The sequence below is a fragment of the Macaca thibetana genome, chromosome 5 (genome assembly GCF_024542745.1).
Source record: "Macaca thibetana thibetana isolate TM-01 chromosome 5, ASM2454274v1, whole genome shotgun sequence".
NCBI classification, from domain to species: domain Eukaryota; kingdom Metazoa; phylum Chordata; class Mammalia; order Primates; family Cercopithecidae; genus Macaca; species Macaca thibetana.
This window is the reverse complement of record NC_065582.1, coordinates 127717515-127735681: the sequence shown is the minus strand read 5'-3', so window position 1 is coordinate 127735681 and position 18167 is coordinate 127717515. Positions and strand designations below refer to the sequence as shown.

The 18167-nt window shown below is 36.4% G+C and overlaps 1 protein-coding gene across 7 annotated transcripts in view; it reads left to right on the top strand.

Moving 5' to 3' along the window:
• The window catches only part of G3BP2 (G3BP stress granule assembly factor 2), an 82851-nt gene extending 67420 nt beyond the window's left edge, over positions 1-15431 (top strand). For 5 of the 7 annotated variants that reach the window (XM_050790855.1, XM_050790852.1, XM_050790853.1 and 2 more), the window contains exons 4-12: positions 774-947; positions 1506-1596; positions 2665-2767; positions 3276-3456; positions 4453-4551; positions 9474-9576; positions 11033-11161; positions 11722-11840; positions 12470-15431. In XM_050790855.1, coding sequence (XP_050646812.1) covers positions 774-947; positions 1506-1596; positions 2665-2767; positions 3276-3456; positions 4453-4551; positions 9474-9576; positions 11033-11161; positions 11722-11840; positions 12470-12742 — 1272 coding nt within the window. In that variant the 3' untranslated portion in view covers positions 12743-15431. The remainder of the gene's footprint in view (positions 1-773; positions 948-1505; positions 1597-2664; positions 2768-3275; positions 3457-4452; positions 4552-9473; positions 9577-11032; positions 11162-11721; positions 11841-12469) is intronic. The other 2 variants (XM_050790857.1, XM_050790851.1) reach the window with 1 other exon arrangement.
• Positions 15432-18167: the final 2736 nt, after the last annotated feature.

Sequence of the window (18167 nt, the reverse complement as noted above, 5' to 3'; positions counted from 1 at the left end):
AGTTTAGAAATGTTGTGTTAAGACAGAGATTTTTAAAAATAGCCTTCTTATGTCCATGGATTTTTTTTTTCAATATGATTGTTGTTGGTAACTGAAATTTATGTTTGACAGTAATTGTCAACATAAATTGTCAGTAGTTGTTCAGTTTAACAATAATTGTGAGACATGCTTTGAGTTCTTAAACATCATTTTTGTGTGAAACGTGGTGTTATACTGCGATGGCTACAAAGGAGAGAACAGTATGTTTTATCTCATTGATGTATTTTATATAGCAGATAGTTAAGACAGTGTATTAAGTTTATACAAATCTGAGCTAAACCCTATGCTATAGGAATGCCCAGAAACATATGTTTCCTATGACCTAACAGGGAAGGAAGACTTTGTGTAGAGGATGTGAGACTATAAGATTTGGCCTTACCAAATAAAGAATTACAAGTAGACAAAAAATAGCATCAGCAAACACACAGTAAAATTATGTGTAAGTTCAAGGAGCAGACAACATATGAGAATGACTAAATACTTATTACAGAAAAGTGGGAGACAGCTGTATAAAGCCAGATTACTGCACAATATCAGAGAGCTATTGTGATTTCTTCTTTAGGAGCATCAGTCTGGCAGTGATGCATAGCATGGTCAGTGGATTCAGTTCAGTCAGGAAGATTAAGTAGTTAATACTGTGGAGTTGTAAGGAAATCAATGAGGGCAGGTAATAGTATTGTGTAGGTAATGCAGTATTACAAGAGTTTATATTTTTCCCTCCCTCCCTAATAAAGGATATACACCACAAAGTGTTATCTCTGAACTTCAGTGAATGTCATACTAAAATTCGTCATGTGGATGCTCATGCAACCTTGAGTGATGGAGTAGTTGTCCAGGTCATGGGTTTGCTGTCTAACAGTGGACAACCAGAAAGGAAGTTTATGCAAACCTTTGTTCTGGCTCCTGAAGTAAGTTTCTCATTTCATTTAGTTTTCATTTATATGGTTGAATTTGGCTGTTGCTAGTTGGTTTGAAGTGTCCAAGGGTTTCTAATAAATTTAGATTTGCATACTGCTATTTTTGAAGAATTTGTGTTTGACTTGTTGTTTGAGTGAGTGAGTGTGTGTGTGTGTGTACATATGCTTTGACTATTTGGAATTATAAGTCAAATACTGATATAAGCTTGTAAATGGATGATTAAGATTACATTAATACAAAAACTATATTGGTATATTTGAAAGGTTACATTTGAAAACAAAATAGAAAAGTTCTGTTGATTTCTTTTCTATTAAATAGCTGTTTCTTGAGTTCTAGGTTGGTGCAAAAGTAATGGCGAGTTTTACTGTTGTATTTTTTTGAGTGACCTTTTTATTTTATATAAACATCATAGCATGTTCAGCATTGGAAAATTATATTGAGTCCAGATTTCTAGTATTAAAATGAGAAATTGTGTATGCCATGTAATTTGCTTTTTTATATAATACCAGATTTCTGGGTATTTATGGAATAAATGTTGTTTCCTATAGGGATCTGTTCCAAATAAATTTTATGTTCACAATGATATGTTTCGTTATGAAGATGAAGTGTTTGGTGATTCTGAGCCTGAACTTGATGAAGGTGAGGTTACTTTGAAGATACGAAGATAGAAGGGTTCTGTTGGTACTCTTTATGGACTATTTCCTATAAGTATGACATTTATGGAAATTTGCTTCTTTATTGTAACTGAGTCAAACATCTTTTTTTGTGGTTTTGTTGTTGTTGTCGTTGTTATAAAAAGATGTCCATTGTTTGAGATTATACAAAATTTGGATGTCAAGAAAAAAGGTTTCCCTCAGTCTCATCCTCTGTAGATAACCAAGTTTGGTACCTATTGGAGAAGGTTTTTGGATTCTATTCATAGCAGCATGTATTTTTATAAATGTGGAATTACACTGACTTAAAGCTTCCTTTTTTTTTTAATGTAGTATGTCTTTGTTGGCTGTCTACATTGTGGCTATGCCATAATTATTTAATTGATCTTCCATTGATGTACAGTGGTTAGTTTCTTTATCATTATTGGTCTATTAAATAGATGTGACGAAGGAAGCTAAATTGTGGCTTTAATATAATTTTTTTCCTTTTACGAAAATTTTTTTTTTTTTCTAATAGAGTACAACAAATATTAAACTTCATCCTTGCTCTCCAGTTTTTGAGAGAACAGAGGATATTGCAGTTGAATGCCTTTGTTAAAAAAACAAAAAAAAAATTTTTGGGGGCCGAGCAAGGTGGCTCACACCCAGAATCCCAGTGTTTTGGAAGGCCAAGGTGGGTGGATCACTTGAGACCAGGAGTTTGGGACCAGCCTGGCCAACACAGTGAAAACCCTATCTCTACTTTAAAAAAAAAAAAAAAAAAAAAATTTAGCTGGGCGTGATAGTGCATACCTGTAACCCCAGCTACTCAAGAGGCTAAGGTCAGAGAATCGTTTGAACCCGGAAGGCGGAGGTTGCAGTGAGCCAAGATCACACCACTGCACTCCAGCCTGGGCAACAGAGCAAGACTCCATCTCAAAAAAAGAAAGAAAGAAAGAAAATTGTCAAATTTTCTTTTTTACTATCATACCACTTCCTTAAACATGTTAAAAATACGTTCATTAGAAATTGTGAAGCCTCTTTAAAAAAGATGTGCTGTTTTATGTATTGTCAGAATCAGAAGATGAAGTAGAAGAGGAGCAAGAAGAAAGACAACCATCTCCTGAACCTGTACAAGAAAATGCTAACAGTGGTTACTATGAAGCTCACCCTGTGACGTAAGAATAGTATTTGCAAGGTTAAATTTGGTCTGAACTATGTCAGCAAGGTGGTTTTTGTTCCTAGAATTATCGTTGGAAGTAAATTCTCGGTAAAGTCACCTATTAGGTCAGTATTTGAGTACCTATTGTATATATGCAAATTTGGAAAGAATTGTTTTATTTAATCCAAAAATTGAACATGCCTTGCACCAACATAGTGGTTCCTTACTGATAATGTGGAGTGTTTAAGACAACACAGAGTAAGCATTTTATTTTTATAAAAGATAGGTTTATAGTTAGCATTAAACATTCTTAGTAATTCAGTTTTAAAATGGTGGGGTTAAGGAACTGCTACTTGAGAGTATTATTCCTTCTGTTTTATAGTTCTTTTTGGAATTTTGCTTTGAATACTTTGTAGATCTAGAACAGGTTATTGGCATATAACTAGTTACACCTATTGGATTAGAGAGAAATTGAATTTTGTCTTGAACTCCCACTAAAAAGTGAACTAAATATTTTATTGTAGTAATGGCATAGAGGAGCCTTTGGAAGAATCCTCTCATGAACCTGAACCTGAGCCAGAATCTGAAACAAAGACTGAAGAGCTGAAACCACAAGTGGAGGAGAAGAACTTAGAAGAATTAGAGGAGAAATCTACTACTCCTCCTCCGGCAGAACCTGTTTCTCTGCCACAAGAACCACCAAAGGTTAGATCAAAGAACTCTTTAGACTTACAACATCACATGTTCAAATTTGGTGCTGTTAATGAAGTATGACCTTTCTCTATTATGTTAAATTGTTTAGTAAATTACTTTATGTATATGAAAGAAGCTGTGGGGTTTTTTTTTTTTGTCATCTGAAAAAATGAAAAATTGTTTCCCTGCCCCGCAAAATACCCCCTAAGACTGAAATTTATAACTTAAGATGAATCCTTCCTTGTGTGTATGCATTGTTTAGTAGCTTAAATGAAATTATTTGGATCCATGTATAGAGCTGTCAGTTGTTCTTTCATTCTGTATTAAATTCTCTGAGCACAGATGCACCAGGAATCATGCAGTTTCCCAACTTAAACAAGTTGGTCTGTAATTAAAAGAAGAGATACCTGTTGTTTGTGGTTTAAATGGGATCAGTTTCCTTTCTACACCAATTAAACTATCTTGGAAAGATGAGTGACATCCTTAGTGTATCATGTAAGCCTACCTGAAACTTCTTTTATCTTTCTTCAAAGCCAAAGGTTAAAGTATATTTGGGTAGTGATAGGAGGAGATTCTTTGTTCAATTTGTGAATGTCAGAGTTTCCAGCTAATACTCTCTTCTTTCCTATCCTTCCCTCTCCCCTTAACACCATCACACACCCTATCTTACCCCCAAAGGGGAAATAAATTGTTTCTGTTAGGTTCGGGCTTTTCTAGCATGTTTGTTAGTGGTTTTGTTTGCCACTTGCTCATCTACTTAGAGTACGTAGGAACTTGCTTGTGGTTTTATTTACTAGTCAGACAAAACAGTTACAAATAAGCTTGCATAATGAGATTTTGAAAGCTGGCACATAGACTGGCATGTGTCTGTGTGCCTTTCTTTTAGGAGTCTTCCAATATAGAGCAATAGTTTAGAAATGAAAAGAAAATATATATTTGGAAGTTTCCCTATAGGAATGTTGGTGGTTTTCCATGATTAGTAGTCTAGGTTTGTTGCATTTCCTGCAGGCTTTCTCCTGGGCTTCAGTGACCAGTAAAAACCTGCCTCCTAGTGGTACTGTTTCTTCCTCTGGAATTCCACCCCATGTTAAAGCACCAGTCTCACAGGTAACCAATCTGTGAACACATTGGATTGTATCCTTGTTACATTGCCAAATGCTTATTTTTTAAGTACTTTTAAAAATGAGTCAATCAGAAATTATGGATTAAATATACAAAAAACTTGTATTGTATGTCAGTGCACCCACTTTAAATGTCAGATCTCCATTCATCATCTACATAGGTGGTATTTGGGGTTTGGGTGTGTGAAATACAGATTAAGTTGGTTTTTACCAATATATAATATTGTCATTTAAAAGGCTTCTTAAAATAACAAAAAGAATGTTCCTTTTTCAAAAGCTTCAAATTCTATTTAGCAAAAATATTTTAGGTAAGAAATTTGGAGAGGCACAAAGTAGTGTGGCGTAATAAAGAATCGTTTTTTTTTTTTTTTTTAAACAAACAAAAAAAACCAGGAAACTTTTTAACATACGCTGCCTAAGCTCTCGCTGTGTAAGTGGTTCACACCACTTAATTGAAGCCTGTACCAACTTATGACTGTAGTGTTCACCTTAACTGATCATTCTAGTATTCTGCTTTTTGTCTGTTTGTCATCTTACCCATTTCAGAGCTTTCAAAAATGTGAAAATAAGACACTGCCTACCTAAGAAGTTTGTTAGATTTAGTTTAGAATGAACTAAATTATAATTAAGTTTATCAGCATATAAAGGGTGTCCAGTTTTTTCCCTACATTTTGCATTAAGCTTCATTCCACTAGAATTTATGTTTAAAACGTTAGTGTATAAATATATCTTTTATACATTCTAAACAGTGAAATTTTGAGGTTTTAAAAGTAATTTTTGGTGGTTCTGGTGTGGGGACAGGTAATCAGCTACATAAAAGTAGAATACGCCCATGATACTTTTTTTTTTTTTTTTCCCATTTGGATATTCAGGAAATACATGGTTACCCTTATGTAAGATGGTCACCCAGAGTTCCATCTTAACAGAGGAAGTTAGTTTGTGCAGTATTGTTTGTACTTTTCAACCCATCCGAAGACCCAATAAATGACTTTTGGCCCTTCTTTTGGAATCTTCATTTCCTGTCAGATTTGGATTTGGAACCTTTGGATTATTTTATTTCAGAGAATTTAAACAGTTAAAAGTTAAAATAGCTTGTGCTTATGCCTTTGATATGTGCCAAGCATTGTGTGAAGCACTTTTTATTCATTCTCAGTGAATTCTGAACAACCACCTGTGGGTACTATTATTTCTATTTTAGAGACAGAAAAATTGAGGTCTAGAGTAACTCACAGACATTTATGTACATAGTATGGGTGGGCTTTGAAGTCATGCAGTTGGACACAAGTCCATATGTGGCTCATGTAAATGTTTATTTTTTTGAGACAGGGTCTCGCTCTGTCGTCTAGGCTGGAGTGCACTGGCAGTGGCAGTGGCGCTGTCTCGGCTCACTGCAACCTCCACCTGCCCAGCTCAAGTGATTCTCCTGCTTCAGCCTCCTGAATAGCTGGGATTATAGGTGCCCGCCACCAAGCCTGGCTAATTTTTGTATTTTTAGTAGAGACGGGGTTTCGCTGTGTAGGCCAGGCTGGTCTCAAACTCCTGACGTCAAGTGATCCACCAGCGTTGGCCTGCCAAAGGGCGGGGATTACAGGCATGAGCCACTGCGCCCAGCCTCCTGTAGACTTTATGCAGTTATCCAGCACCTTGGTGTGGAGAGTTGTGTATCTTATCTGTATTTACATCAAAGAGGACTCTAAGACATGCCTGATTAAATCTTAGCCTCTTGCCCAGAAAAATACCTTCATATTTATCTTAAGTAATTTTCCTTAAGTGTGTATTTTTGAAGTTAGTCTTCAAGGTGTAGGAAATGAAGTTGTATTTCCTATGCCACCCCTTTAATAAAACAAAAATTTTAAATGTTTAGAATTTAAACTTTAAAAGAACTTCTAATCTCTTTAGGCTATACTTGAAATAGATTCATGATATTTCTACTTGATTTAATACTCCTTCAATTTTAGTTTGTTGCTTGTGTGTAGTATTCGTTTCCTTGTACTTTGAACATAGATTATTGATAAAAGGAAATTAATTCCAGGGTATTGGTAGGCATTAACTTAGAAGTAGGTAAGTTAATTTCTTGAATAAAAGATTTTGTCTGGAAATTTACTAGCTCACCTAAAGAACTTATGTTTAATTGAAGGGCTTATTATTTGTGGTTATACCTGCTTTTATTGACTTGATTTGATGGTTCTGTACTTACTTGATATTCTGTTTGACCTTCATTTGTGGGTTTGTCATTTGATCATACTTTCTGGTTGCATGGAATTAATTTTAAGGCCCTCTACTGTGTGGCATATTGGCCATTTTATCTGTTCAGAACAACTAGTTTTAATCATGAAACTGGAGACCTGAAGCATTATAAGGATGCAGCTGGCTTAGTTAACATGTGTCAATCAGTTACTGAAGGAGACAGTGTTAGCTTTTTGTTCTTGTATTTTTTTAAATTGGCATCATCAAATATCTAATTACAGTCAGATTCCTAAATCAATGGCATGAATTATTTGTAAGATGTTGGAAATTATCAATATTTAACTTTATCTGCTTTTAATTTTCGTCCTTAAAGAATAAGGAAGAACTTTATTTTGCTACTTGTAGTTACTCGTGTTTTGATAATCCGTTCTGAAAAGAATTTAAATCAGTCAAGACCAGGGCCTCAAATTCTTTGATAACATTTGGATTGGATGAGTCTAAGGTTTTTCTTAAATTTTGTAATAAAGGTACATTTATTATTTTTATTAATTGCCAGTAATACACTCTTTATTAAACTTTGACACAGTACATTTATTTTCTAATTCTGTTTACATTCATACTGAAGTATGCTTTTAGACCCCCTTAGTTGAAGTTTCTAAATAACTGCCTTTTCCAGCATCACATTTTGCATCAAATTACTGTATAGAATTAAACCCCAAATACAGATAGCAGTGGTCTCAGGGCTGTCACTTACATATCCTTGTCAGACATAGAACATTATCTTGCATGTTTTGGGTCAGAGAACTAAAAATGTAATTTAATTTAAATGAACCAATAGTTACTGAACATCTATGTCTAATAGCACTGTGCTTGGTTCTTTGGGTGATGAAAAAGTAAGTTAAGATATGGGCCTTGGGCACTGGTGTGCCTGTAGTCTCAGCTACTTGGGAGGCTGAGGCAGGAGGATCACTTGAGCCCAGGAATTTGAGGTTACAGTGAGCTATGATTGTGCCTCTGCACTCCAGCCTGGGCAATAGAGTAAGACTGTGTCTCTCTAAAAAAATAAAAGATACAGACCTTATAGGAGTAAATACATATAAATAACAACAATAAAACCTGGAGATAGTTAAAAATATTCATTTTGTAACTAGTAGAATTCTAGAATATGGTAAGCAACTTCATCTTGAGGGAAATAGGACATTGACATAGAGGAAAACAATTTAGGAAGAGGCAAGCAAACCTGGTTAAACTGTTAGCATAGGAGTTAATATTCCTTTTGGTTACAGTGGCTGAAATCATTTACATTAAATTGTCATTTTTGAAAGAAGCATTTTGTGTCAAAATTTGTCCTTGTAAATTGCAATATCTGTTATATAAATGATTAAAGAGTTTGTGTCACTGCATAGACTGAGATCCTCAGAGATGACCACTTATTTATTTATTTATTTATTTTCTTTGAGAAGGAGTTTCACTCTTGTTGGCCAGGCTGGAGTGCAGTGGCGTTATCTTGGCTAACTGCAACCTCCGCCTCCCGGGTTCAAGCGATTCTCCTGCCTCAGCCTCCCAAGTAGCTGGGAATACAGGTGCCTGCCACCACGCCCAGCTAATTTTTTGTATTTTTAGTAGAGACTGGGTTTCGCCATATTGGGCAGGCTGGTCTCAAACTCCTGAACTCAGGTGATCTGCCCGGCTTGGCCTTGTGCTGGGATTACAGGAAGATGACCATCTTTAAAGATGGGACTGAAATTACTAGCTTTCTGAGTTGAGAACATGTTCTCCATACTCTCTTGGGTGTTTTCAGCATCCTTTGTAGGTTCATATATTTGTCTCTCCTTGGACCATAAATATTTGGGTAGTAGAAGGTCTGAAGAGGTTGGGAATACTGAAAATGCTGTTGTCTTGAGGAAAAGGTAATAGCAGATGCCGATGTAATTTTGTTTTTAAAATAATTATATGTTTAATTCAGCAGTTGGCAGAAGCTTTTGGGAGGCACCTTAAATTGTCCTATTACTCCCAATCCCCCCTAGTTAAGGAAAATCATTGGGGCCAATACTTCAAATGCATATTTTTCTCATAAGGAAGAACAGTAGGAAGCTAAAGGACTTTTAACTATTTGAGATGCTACATACAAGTTTCTATAAGTTTGTCATTTTTTTAATATGCATTTTAAACTTAAAGGTAGCAGTTTTAGGTGTTAGAGCAAGCTAATTTTTATACTTTGAACTATAAAAATATTGATTTTAAGATTATGGGCAGAGATTTAGGCAGTACTACTGAGCGCTGTTATATTTAAAGGATAGCAAACTAGATTTTTAGAAATTATGTGTTATGTATTCTTGTCTGAGATGAAGATAGCTTTTAATTTTGTTTATGTATTTACATGGAGTGGTTCATCTTGCATTTTTGTGATTTTTTTTTTTTGGTAGCAATACCTTTTATGCTATTTCAGTGTTGATATAACTTTGAAAAAATGTGACTGTAAAAAGCAGCTTATTGTGAGTTACACAGCATTAAGTGGGAAAACAAAAGCTACCTACAGTCCTAGATTGGTACAGAATATCTTGATAAAAATTTATTTTTCTCATACATAGGACACTATGTTAAAAACATTCTAAACTTAAAACTGCTGTTTTGTCTGCTAGTGACTTGTTGTTAGTTGCTTTGGTTGGTTTTTCTCCTGTGGAGTGTTTTTTATAATGTTTTTTTTTCTTTATATTTTAGCCAAGAGTTGAAGCTAAACCAGAAGTTCAGTCTCAGCCCCCTCGTGTGCGTGAACAACGACCTAGAGAACGACCTGGTTTTCCTCCTAGAGGACCAAGACCAGGTGAGTCAGCTCTTTTATAGCCTTTAGCATTTAACATTTGTAAGGTTGGAAAACACTGAATTTTAAAAAACCAAGAAACTATGATGTGTTCTATACACAGACCCATATAGTCTCAAATTGCTTAAAGATGTGATGTGAGCAATCCACTAAAATAGTGTCTGGGGCCGAATAACCAATTTTTAGGGAGGATTGGTTGACATGCCATGGTGACATATTTTGAAGGTGTAAAAGACGTTAACAAGTCTTTTTTTTTTTTTTTTTTTTGAGACGGAGTTTCACTCTTTGTTGCCCAGGCTGGAGTGCAATGGCACCATCTTGGCTAACTGCAACCTCTGCCTCCCAGGTTCAAGCGATTCTCCTTTCTCAGCCTCCCTAGTAGCTGGGAATATAGGCATGTGCCACCAGGCCCAGCTAATTTTGTATTTTTAGTAGAGACGGGGTTTCTCCATGTTGTTGGTCAGGCTGGTCTCGAACTCCCGACCTCAGGTTATCCACCCGCCTCGGCCTCCCAAAGTGCTGGGATTACAGGCGTGAGCCACTGCGCCTGGCCTAGTCACTGGTTTTAAGAGTTCAAAACCAAGTTGCCAATAACCTACTCTCTCAGCACTCTTATCTCTTCACAGATAAACAGTAAGCACATTTTGATTCTTAGGTATTAAGTTGCCATGATTTTTGACTTGTTTACATTGTTAGCTATACATGTAATACCTTTATTTGAACTCTGTAAGAATGTTTAGATTGCTTTGGGGAGGAGATGGGAGAGATGGAGATAGTTTATATCACATTTACAATGTTAATTTTTTTTTAAAGTGATACGTTACTGAACTAGAAGTCCTAAATTTGTCACTGATTAAACTTAGGATCTGGAGTGAGACCCTTAAATTCTGAGCTGCTTTTATGTCAAATATTACACAAATTATTCTTGTATTGCCTATTTTCCTCACTGTGTTCCTCGTGTTATTGGGAGAATCATAAGATTTTATGTGTATATATATACATATACACTAATATGTATAGACTACATAAATGTGATAATTGCTGTTAAAATTTACTGATTTGCTGTAATGTCATACAGCCAAAGAATTTTGAATTTCAAAAGACTAAGCAAATATTTAGTAGAGCTGTACCTCACTGTCTGAAATCTGCTTGGTTCCTGGGTGATGGCAACAGTTTGGTTAAGGAGGAATACCTGTACTGGTATTTGATTTTTGTATAATCCAGTAGATCTAGAAGAAGCTATTTTAGCAACCTAGTCATTGTCCTCACTTTACATTTTAGTGTCATGCTGTTTTCTAACCTACTAGTAATAAGTAGTTTTGCCTCTTTTTCAAGAAGCTCACCAACTCTTATTAAACTAAAACAGGAATATCAATATTAAGTGATTTTTACATTCATTCTGTTGAAGTAGTTTTTATGATATTGTAAACTTTAATATCTGCTCTATTTCTGTTCTCAGGCAGAGGAGATATGGAACAGAATGACTCTGACAACCGTAGAATAATTCGCTATCCAGATAGTCATCAACTTTTTGTTGGTAACTTGCCACATGATATTGATGAAAATGAACTAAAAGAATTCTTCATGAGTAAGTGATTTATTTTGCTGTAGAAGTTTTTAAATTATTTTAAATTAAGAGGCATATGGAGCTTTTTAAATGACTATTTTAAAAAAATGTTTCTCTGTTTATACTGTGTCCAGCTACCAGACTCACCTTAATTGTGCAGAAGGGAGTAGGCTATCTCAGATGTTTCTCAGTGACTGCTTAGTGTTGATTTCGCCTGGCTCGACAGTGTTTAGAAGAAACAGCTGGATAAATCAGTCATAAATTCAGAGATAAAGAATTCATTTGGCAAACGGGTCAATATATTAGGAGAAAACACATTGTCTTTCCAGAGTTACACAGTTTACTTATGAAAGGACTAACAAAGATGCAGAAAGGTAACACAACAGGCAGGCAGGCTACTTGGTATCTTAGGTGATTGCCTGCTTCAGTAAATGTAGGTTGGCTATCACTGTGTGTAGAAGCTTGCAAGTTTTATTTTAAAATGGATCAGGGAGATTAAGATTATTTATCCTGAACAGTTTAAGCCATCAAGGTATTCTGTTAAAAATATTTAACCCTTGATGTAATGTATATTTTCACAGGTTTTGGAAACGTTGTGGAACTTCGCATCAATACCAAGGGTGTTGGGGGAAAGCTTCCAAATTTTGGTTTTGTGGTTTTTGATGACTCTGAACCAGTTCAGAGAATCTTAATTGCAAAAGTAAGTGATTTAAAGGGCATAATTCAAGACTTTATTATATCGTTGTATATATTAATTTGGGGTATTTAAAAACCATAGAAAATCTTTTAATAATAAAGCTAAAAATAGTTATTAAATGGTATTTATGCAAAGAATAAAGATTTGTTAGCAGTTTGTGGATCATTTTAAATTTTGTTACTTGCTTTGCTGAAGAAGGTGGGAAAGATTGCATGTTAAGAATTTTGGCTGGGTATAGTGACTCACACTTGTAATCCCAGCACTTTGGGAGGTTAAGGCAGGAGGATTGCTTGAGCTCAGGAGAGTTCAAGACCAGCCTGGGCAACAGTGAGACATTGTCTTTACAAAAAAAGAAAAATAGTCGGCCATGGTGGTGGACACCTATAATCCCAGCTACTCAGGAGGCTGAGGTGGGAGGATCACTTGAGCCCGGGATGTCAAGGCTGCAGTGAGCCATGCTTGTGCCACTGGCTGTCACCAGCCTGGGTGACAGCTGAGACCCTGTCTCTGGGGGCGGGGGGCTTATAAAAGTGTTTTGTTCCTTATGCTTATCTAACTTACCTGTTCAGAGTAATACATTTCTACTGCTCTCTAACCTGCCCATGTAAATATTTTTCTCCTCTTTTATAAAGCCAATTATGTTTCGAGGGGAAGTACGTTTAAATGTTGAAGAGAAAAAAACAAGAGCTGCAAGAGAGCGAGAAACCAGAGGTGGTGGTGATGATCGCAGGGATATTAGGCGCAATGATCGAGGTCCTGGTGGTCCACGTGGAATTGTGGGTGGTGGAATGATGCGTGATCGTGATGGAAGAGGACCTCCTCCAAGGGGTGGCATGGCACAGAAACTTGGCTCTGGAAGAGGAACCGGGCAAATGGAAGGCCGCTTCACAGGACAGCGTCGCTGAAGCTCCACTGTTGGCAAAGTCTTGGCAGTGGTACATTATTCATCGTGTTTGCATTCTTGTTAATTTTTTTTTGGCTTTGGAATGTGACACAGCCTTTTTGATCATTTCTTTGATGTGAAAAGCATCTTTTGGTTATCAGTTAAATTGAGGTGGACATTATTTCCCCAATTTCACAACAGGATTCACATTGTTAATTTATAAATCTAGACTTGGAGAATTAAGGACTGAGAAATGACCATATCTTAAACTATCTACGACAAAGTGAACTTAAAAGGACATGCCCACTGAATTCAGGTCCTTTGAGTCAAAAAAAAATCTTCTGCTGCACATTTTGTTTAAGTGTTACTGTTTCTGCCTGTTAATGTTGGGAACACAAATAGTGCAATTTGTGCAATTGGAGAATCTTGCCTTTTTTCTTGGCTCCCCCCAAAAATACAAACCAACAGAAACTTGTTATGCACTCATCAAAATGTACTAATGGGTACTCTGAACTCATTAACATTGACATCTGCAACAGGAGGCAACAGGGAAAAAAATCTTTCATCTTCTTTTCCGGTAGAGAATAGTTTGTGAAATGATGAGGGCATTTTATCTGCTTGCTGTGACCAGCGTGTGTACACATAAACCTTAACAAGACTACAAGTATATTCCAGAAGGAAGTCATTTTAGTTATGAACTAAATAACAAAAATTAGAACTTCAAATGCGATGGTCTTGACTATTAGACCAGATTTAGTAGCTCCATATCTAAGATTTTTCTACCTGCCCCTCTTCAGTACAGGGATGGCTGGCTGCTCAACACACTCCTCCTCCCCTTTTTTCCTTTCTTTAAGCTGTGTACAGTGAAAATTGTCTTTACTGTATTTTTGTTCTCTGGTAATGTAATAAGCATGATGGTGCCTTCTATTAATACATCATTCCAGTCTTGCTGGTAATTTTGTACAGTATAGTGTATGAATTGCTGTGCTGCAAAGCCAAACAGCTGCAAAATGTTGGAAAATCATCGAAATGTATAAAAATTGCAGTATCTTTAAAATCAGTAAAATGGACTAGCATATTATTTATCTTGTTCTTCAGTTAACAACTTTGTGTTATCTGTGGGAGGGAGGGAGTCTTGTGTGTTTGTGGGGAGAGGGAAGGAGGAAGTCAGTTATTTGAGTAAGTCTCTAGTTGACTTTTCTCTTAGCTCGAATGTGGACCTTGAAACGTATCACTTCAGGGCTTGGAAAAGTCAGTCAACTTGACGTACATTTTTAGTGACATTTTAAAAGCAGTCAGATTCCATAAATGGCAAGTAAGCCTGAAGTGAGGATACTGCAATTTTCGGAGAAAAGAACAGCAGCTCTTTAAGTGTTTGCATTTTCTATTTGGGGGGCAGGGAACTGTCATTCATTTTGCACAATTCTTGAACTGATGTCAGCACCCGAGTGGCTCCTGAATTTAAGTCTGGGACGACATCTTTTATTTTTACATGAATCTTTAAACAATTCTGTGAGCAGAGTTTGTAGCTGCTGGATTATTGTCTGTCTTTATAGCAAGTTCCAGTAAACCACAAGTATGGCAAAGCTTATCCAATTTTGTGCTTGGAGCAATCAGTACATACCAGTTTCTGATGTTTCAGGCAGGAGTGGGGTAAATAAGTGTGACCACTTAAAGCTGCTCGTTAGCATGGAAGACTTCTCCATTCTATCTTTGTAAAACAGACAGGATATGCACTTGACATAGTAGCAAATTGGTTCTGAATTAGGCAACTGTTTGCTATTTAGTAAACTAGCAAATGATACCTGTATTTTGTTTTTCATGTACTGGGCAATATGAGTAAAATCTGTCCCTTTTTCTCCCTTTGAAAGAGGTCTTCCATGTTTGAGGGAAAGTCTTGCACTATTGCATATATTTTGGGGACACGGATTTTCATAGTTTCCATTTTTGGGGGGTTTAAGGATTTTTTTTTTTTTTTTCTGTTTGAAACAGTTTTATACTTTCTGATGTATAGTACTTGAAGTTCTTACCAGAAAATTACTTTGGAGTTTTGAAGCCTTTATTAATACTACTTTTAAAGAAGCAGTTGTTTTATTGTCATTGTTTTTTTTTCCCCAAGCATATTTTCTTCTATTTCTGTTTATATATATATATACACACACACACATATATATACATGTATATATATGTACATATATATAATTTCCAATTCAGGATATTGCCCTGCCATCCATGAAAACTGTTCTGGCACCAAAAGTAATGACAAATGTTAAGTGTAATAATAGAAAAGTAGAGCAAAGAGCCATTCAGCTTCAGTCTTTACGTACCATGAATAAAACATTAAAACATCATATGGAGAAGTTTACATGGTGATTGTTCACCTGCAGTACTGTGGACTTTCAACATTTTGTCCTCTTTTCAGTGAAACAGAGTAAAAATATTCATCTACCATTACTGTTATTTGCTGATTTTGTTTTATTTTTTGATGGTAATATTCTATCCTTATGACACTATTGCAACCAAATTGGCTTTACCATCTTGGCTTTAGTAGGTATAGAAAACAATGGATTACCATCTTTATTGCTGTAATGTGTTAAGCATTATATGCTAGTAGAATCTAGTTTAATTGTTTCAGGTGGAAAGTATTCTTTGAGTTTCCATATTGAATGTGTTTGGACTAAACAAACAATAAACTACTGATGTCTGCAGCATTTATCTATGTCCCTAATTTAATCTATAGTTTTTATTGTTCCCAAATGTTTTCTCCCAGTTGCATTTCATACAAACTAAGTGGAAATAATAAGCAGTTGGGTTTTAGAACAATTTCTTATATGTGAAATTTGATATATAAAAAAGGTAAAACATTTAAGTAACACTTGACTATTCTAAGAGATCTATCCCAATCCAGTTAGACAGCTGGTATACATGTTGAATGTTAGAATAATAAGTAGTAAGAATGATGAGAATGATCTAAAGCAGATTACAACCTTGGATTTTCTAAAGTATTTCTGCCTTGCATCTTACAAGAAAGGAGAAAGGAAGGGATGAGCAGATTGAATTTATCAAGCTCTACAAAAATACTGATGTAATCATTAGCCATATATAGTCATGCTTTCAATGAAAAATGAGGTCCTAAGGCATGTGTAATTTCAGAACTTGAACCTTTTCCTTCCTAAAGGGGATGATATTGTTGAATTTTATCTACTATTAATAACACTTTAAGATTTCTAAATCAGTATTCGCAAACTTGTACTGGGAAGAAACCAGAATAACCATTGCTTCATCTTAGGGGGAAGGAAGACTTAAACCTTTTGTAAACTGACTTCTAATTATAATGTAATAATTTATCTAACTCTGGCTATGGAAAAACATTTTTTAAAGGGGATACAATGTATATCCCACACTGCTGAAAATAGGTTCAAATTTGAAAGATCAAATTAGTACTTGGTCCTGGGAATTTCTATGGAACAACATATTTGAAAACAGCCACTCAAGAAGTTGAGTTGCTCATCATAATTTATATTTTAGCTACAGATCAATAGAGACCCTTGAAGTTTTTTTTTTTTTTTTAGTTTTATGTTTATAAGACTTCCTAGTTAGAAGACTATTTTGATCAGTTTGATGCCAGTGCTCTCATGTAAAATTACTGGATAAACAATTTAAGTCATGAAAGAAATTTGTGATTTAAGTACATTCACATAGAAAATAATTTGTACATAATTCCTAAAGAAGTCTCTGGCAGTTTTTGATAAGGACTGAAGTCTAATCTGTTTATGTAGTACATGTACTCATTATGTTTCACATGCTTCAGAAATATAAGAAGTCTAGAATATATGAAATTTTTCAAAAGTCTTTTTAGCATTATCAAATGTTGGGCAAAATACTGTAAGTGCAGATTCAGAAATACGCATTAACAGAAACATTACTAGCCTTCTGTTAATTACCAAATTAACTGATCTTTGTCTTTGACCTCTAAAGTTTTTTTTTTTTTGAGACGGAGTGTTGCTCTGTCAACCCAGGCTGGAGTGCAGTGGCACGATCTCTACTCACTGCAACCTCCACCTCCCAGGTTCAAGCAATTCTCCTGCCTCAGCCTCCCAGGTAGCTGGGACTACAGGCATCTGCCACCACGCCAGGCTAAGTTTTTGTGTTTTAAGTAGAGACAGGGTTTCACCGTGTTAACCAGGATGGTCTCGATCTCCTGACCTCGTAATCCGCGCCCCTCAGCCTCCCAAAGTGCTGGGATTATGGGGCATGAGCCACCGCACCCAGCTGACCTCTAAAAGTTTGATAAAGCTGGTTGCCTCCTTGAAATGCATTCACTTTTGTGACACTAATATTCCTGTAACTGCTCCTGTTTTTTGTTGCTGCTGTTGTTGAGACAGAGTCTCACTCTTATTGCCCAGGCTGGAGTGCAGTGACTTGCTTTCGGCTCAGCACAACCTCCGCCTCCCGGGTTCAAGTGATTCTCCTGCCCCAACCTCCCTAGTGGCTGGGATTACAGGCGCCTGCTACTACACCCAGCTAATTTGGTATTTTTAGTGGAGATGGGGTTTCACCATGTTGACCAGGCTGATCTCGAACTCCGAACCTCATGTGATCCACCCGCCAGGGCCTCCCAAAGTGCTGGGATTATAGGCGTGAGCCACCATGCCCGGCCTCACTGCTCCTGTTTTTCTATTGTCACCATACCCTACTAGTTTCTTCTGTCCCTTGTTTATTTTCCCCACAAAATTTCTCTGAGTTGTTTTATTTAGGCCAGGCACTACATTGGCTTCCATATATTATCTACTCAGTAAATTCCATATACTATATGATGATCAAGAGCAGAACTTTGGAGACAGCCTGGGCTTGGATGGCAGCTCCACCATTCAATGGTAAGCGTTTTTCTGTGCCTGTCTCCTCATTTGTGAAATGGGATGGGTGATTGTGAGAACTCACGGAGTTAACATGTAAAGCACTTAAAATGTCACTGGTGTTAGCTGTTTTTTTGTGTTTTGTTTTTTTGAGATGGAGTCTTGCTGTTGTTGCCTTAGGCTGGAGTGCAATAGCGCAATCTCGGCTCACTGCAACCTCTGCCTCCCAGATTCCAGCAATTCTCCTGCCACAGCCTCCCAAGTGGCTGAGATTACAGGTGCCTGCCACCACGCCCTGCTAATTTTTGTATTTTTAGTAGAGACAGGGTTTCACCATGTTCGCCAGGCTGGTCTTGAACTCCTGACCTCAGGTGATCCACCCACCTCGGCCTCCCAAAGTGCTGGGATTATAGGCGTGAGCCACCGCCCCTGGCCAGTGTTAGCTGTTATTGACTCAATTGCATTTCTGCTGTCTACCTACCCTGCATTCTAAACATGTCTTTTTAAATATCCTTTTGGCTAGTTCCCTTTTGATAATTCAAAATTGGTAAGTCCAAAACAATGTATTTTTTTTTTCCCTATGCAACTTAA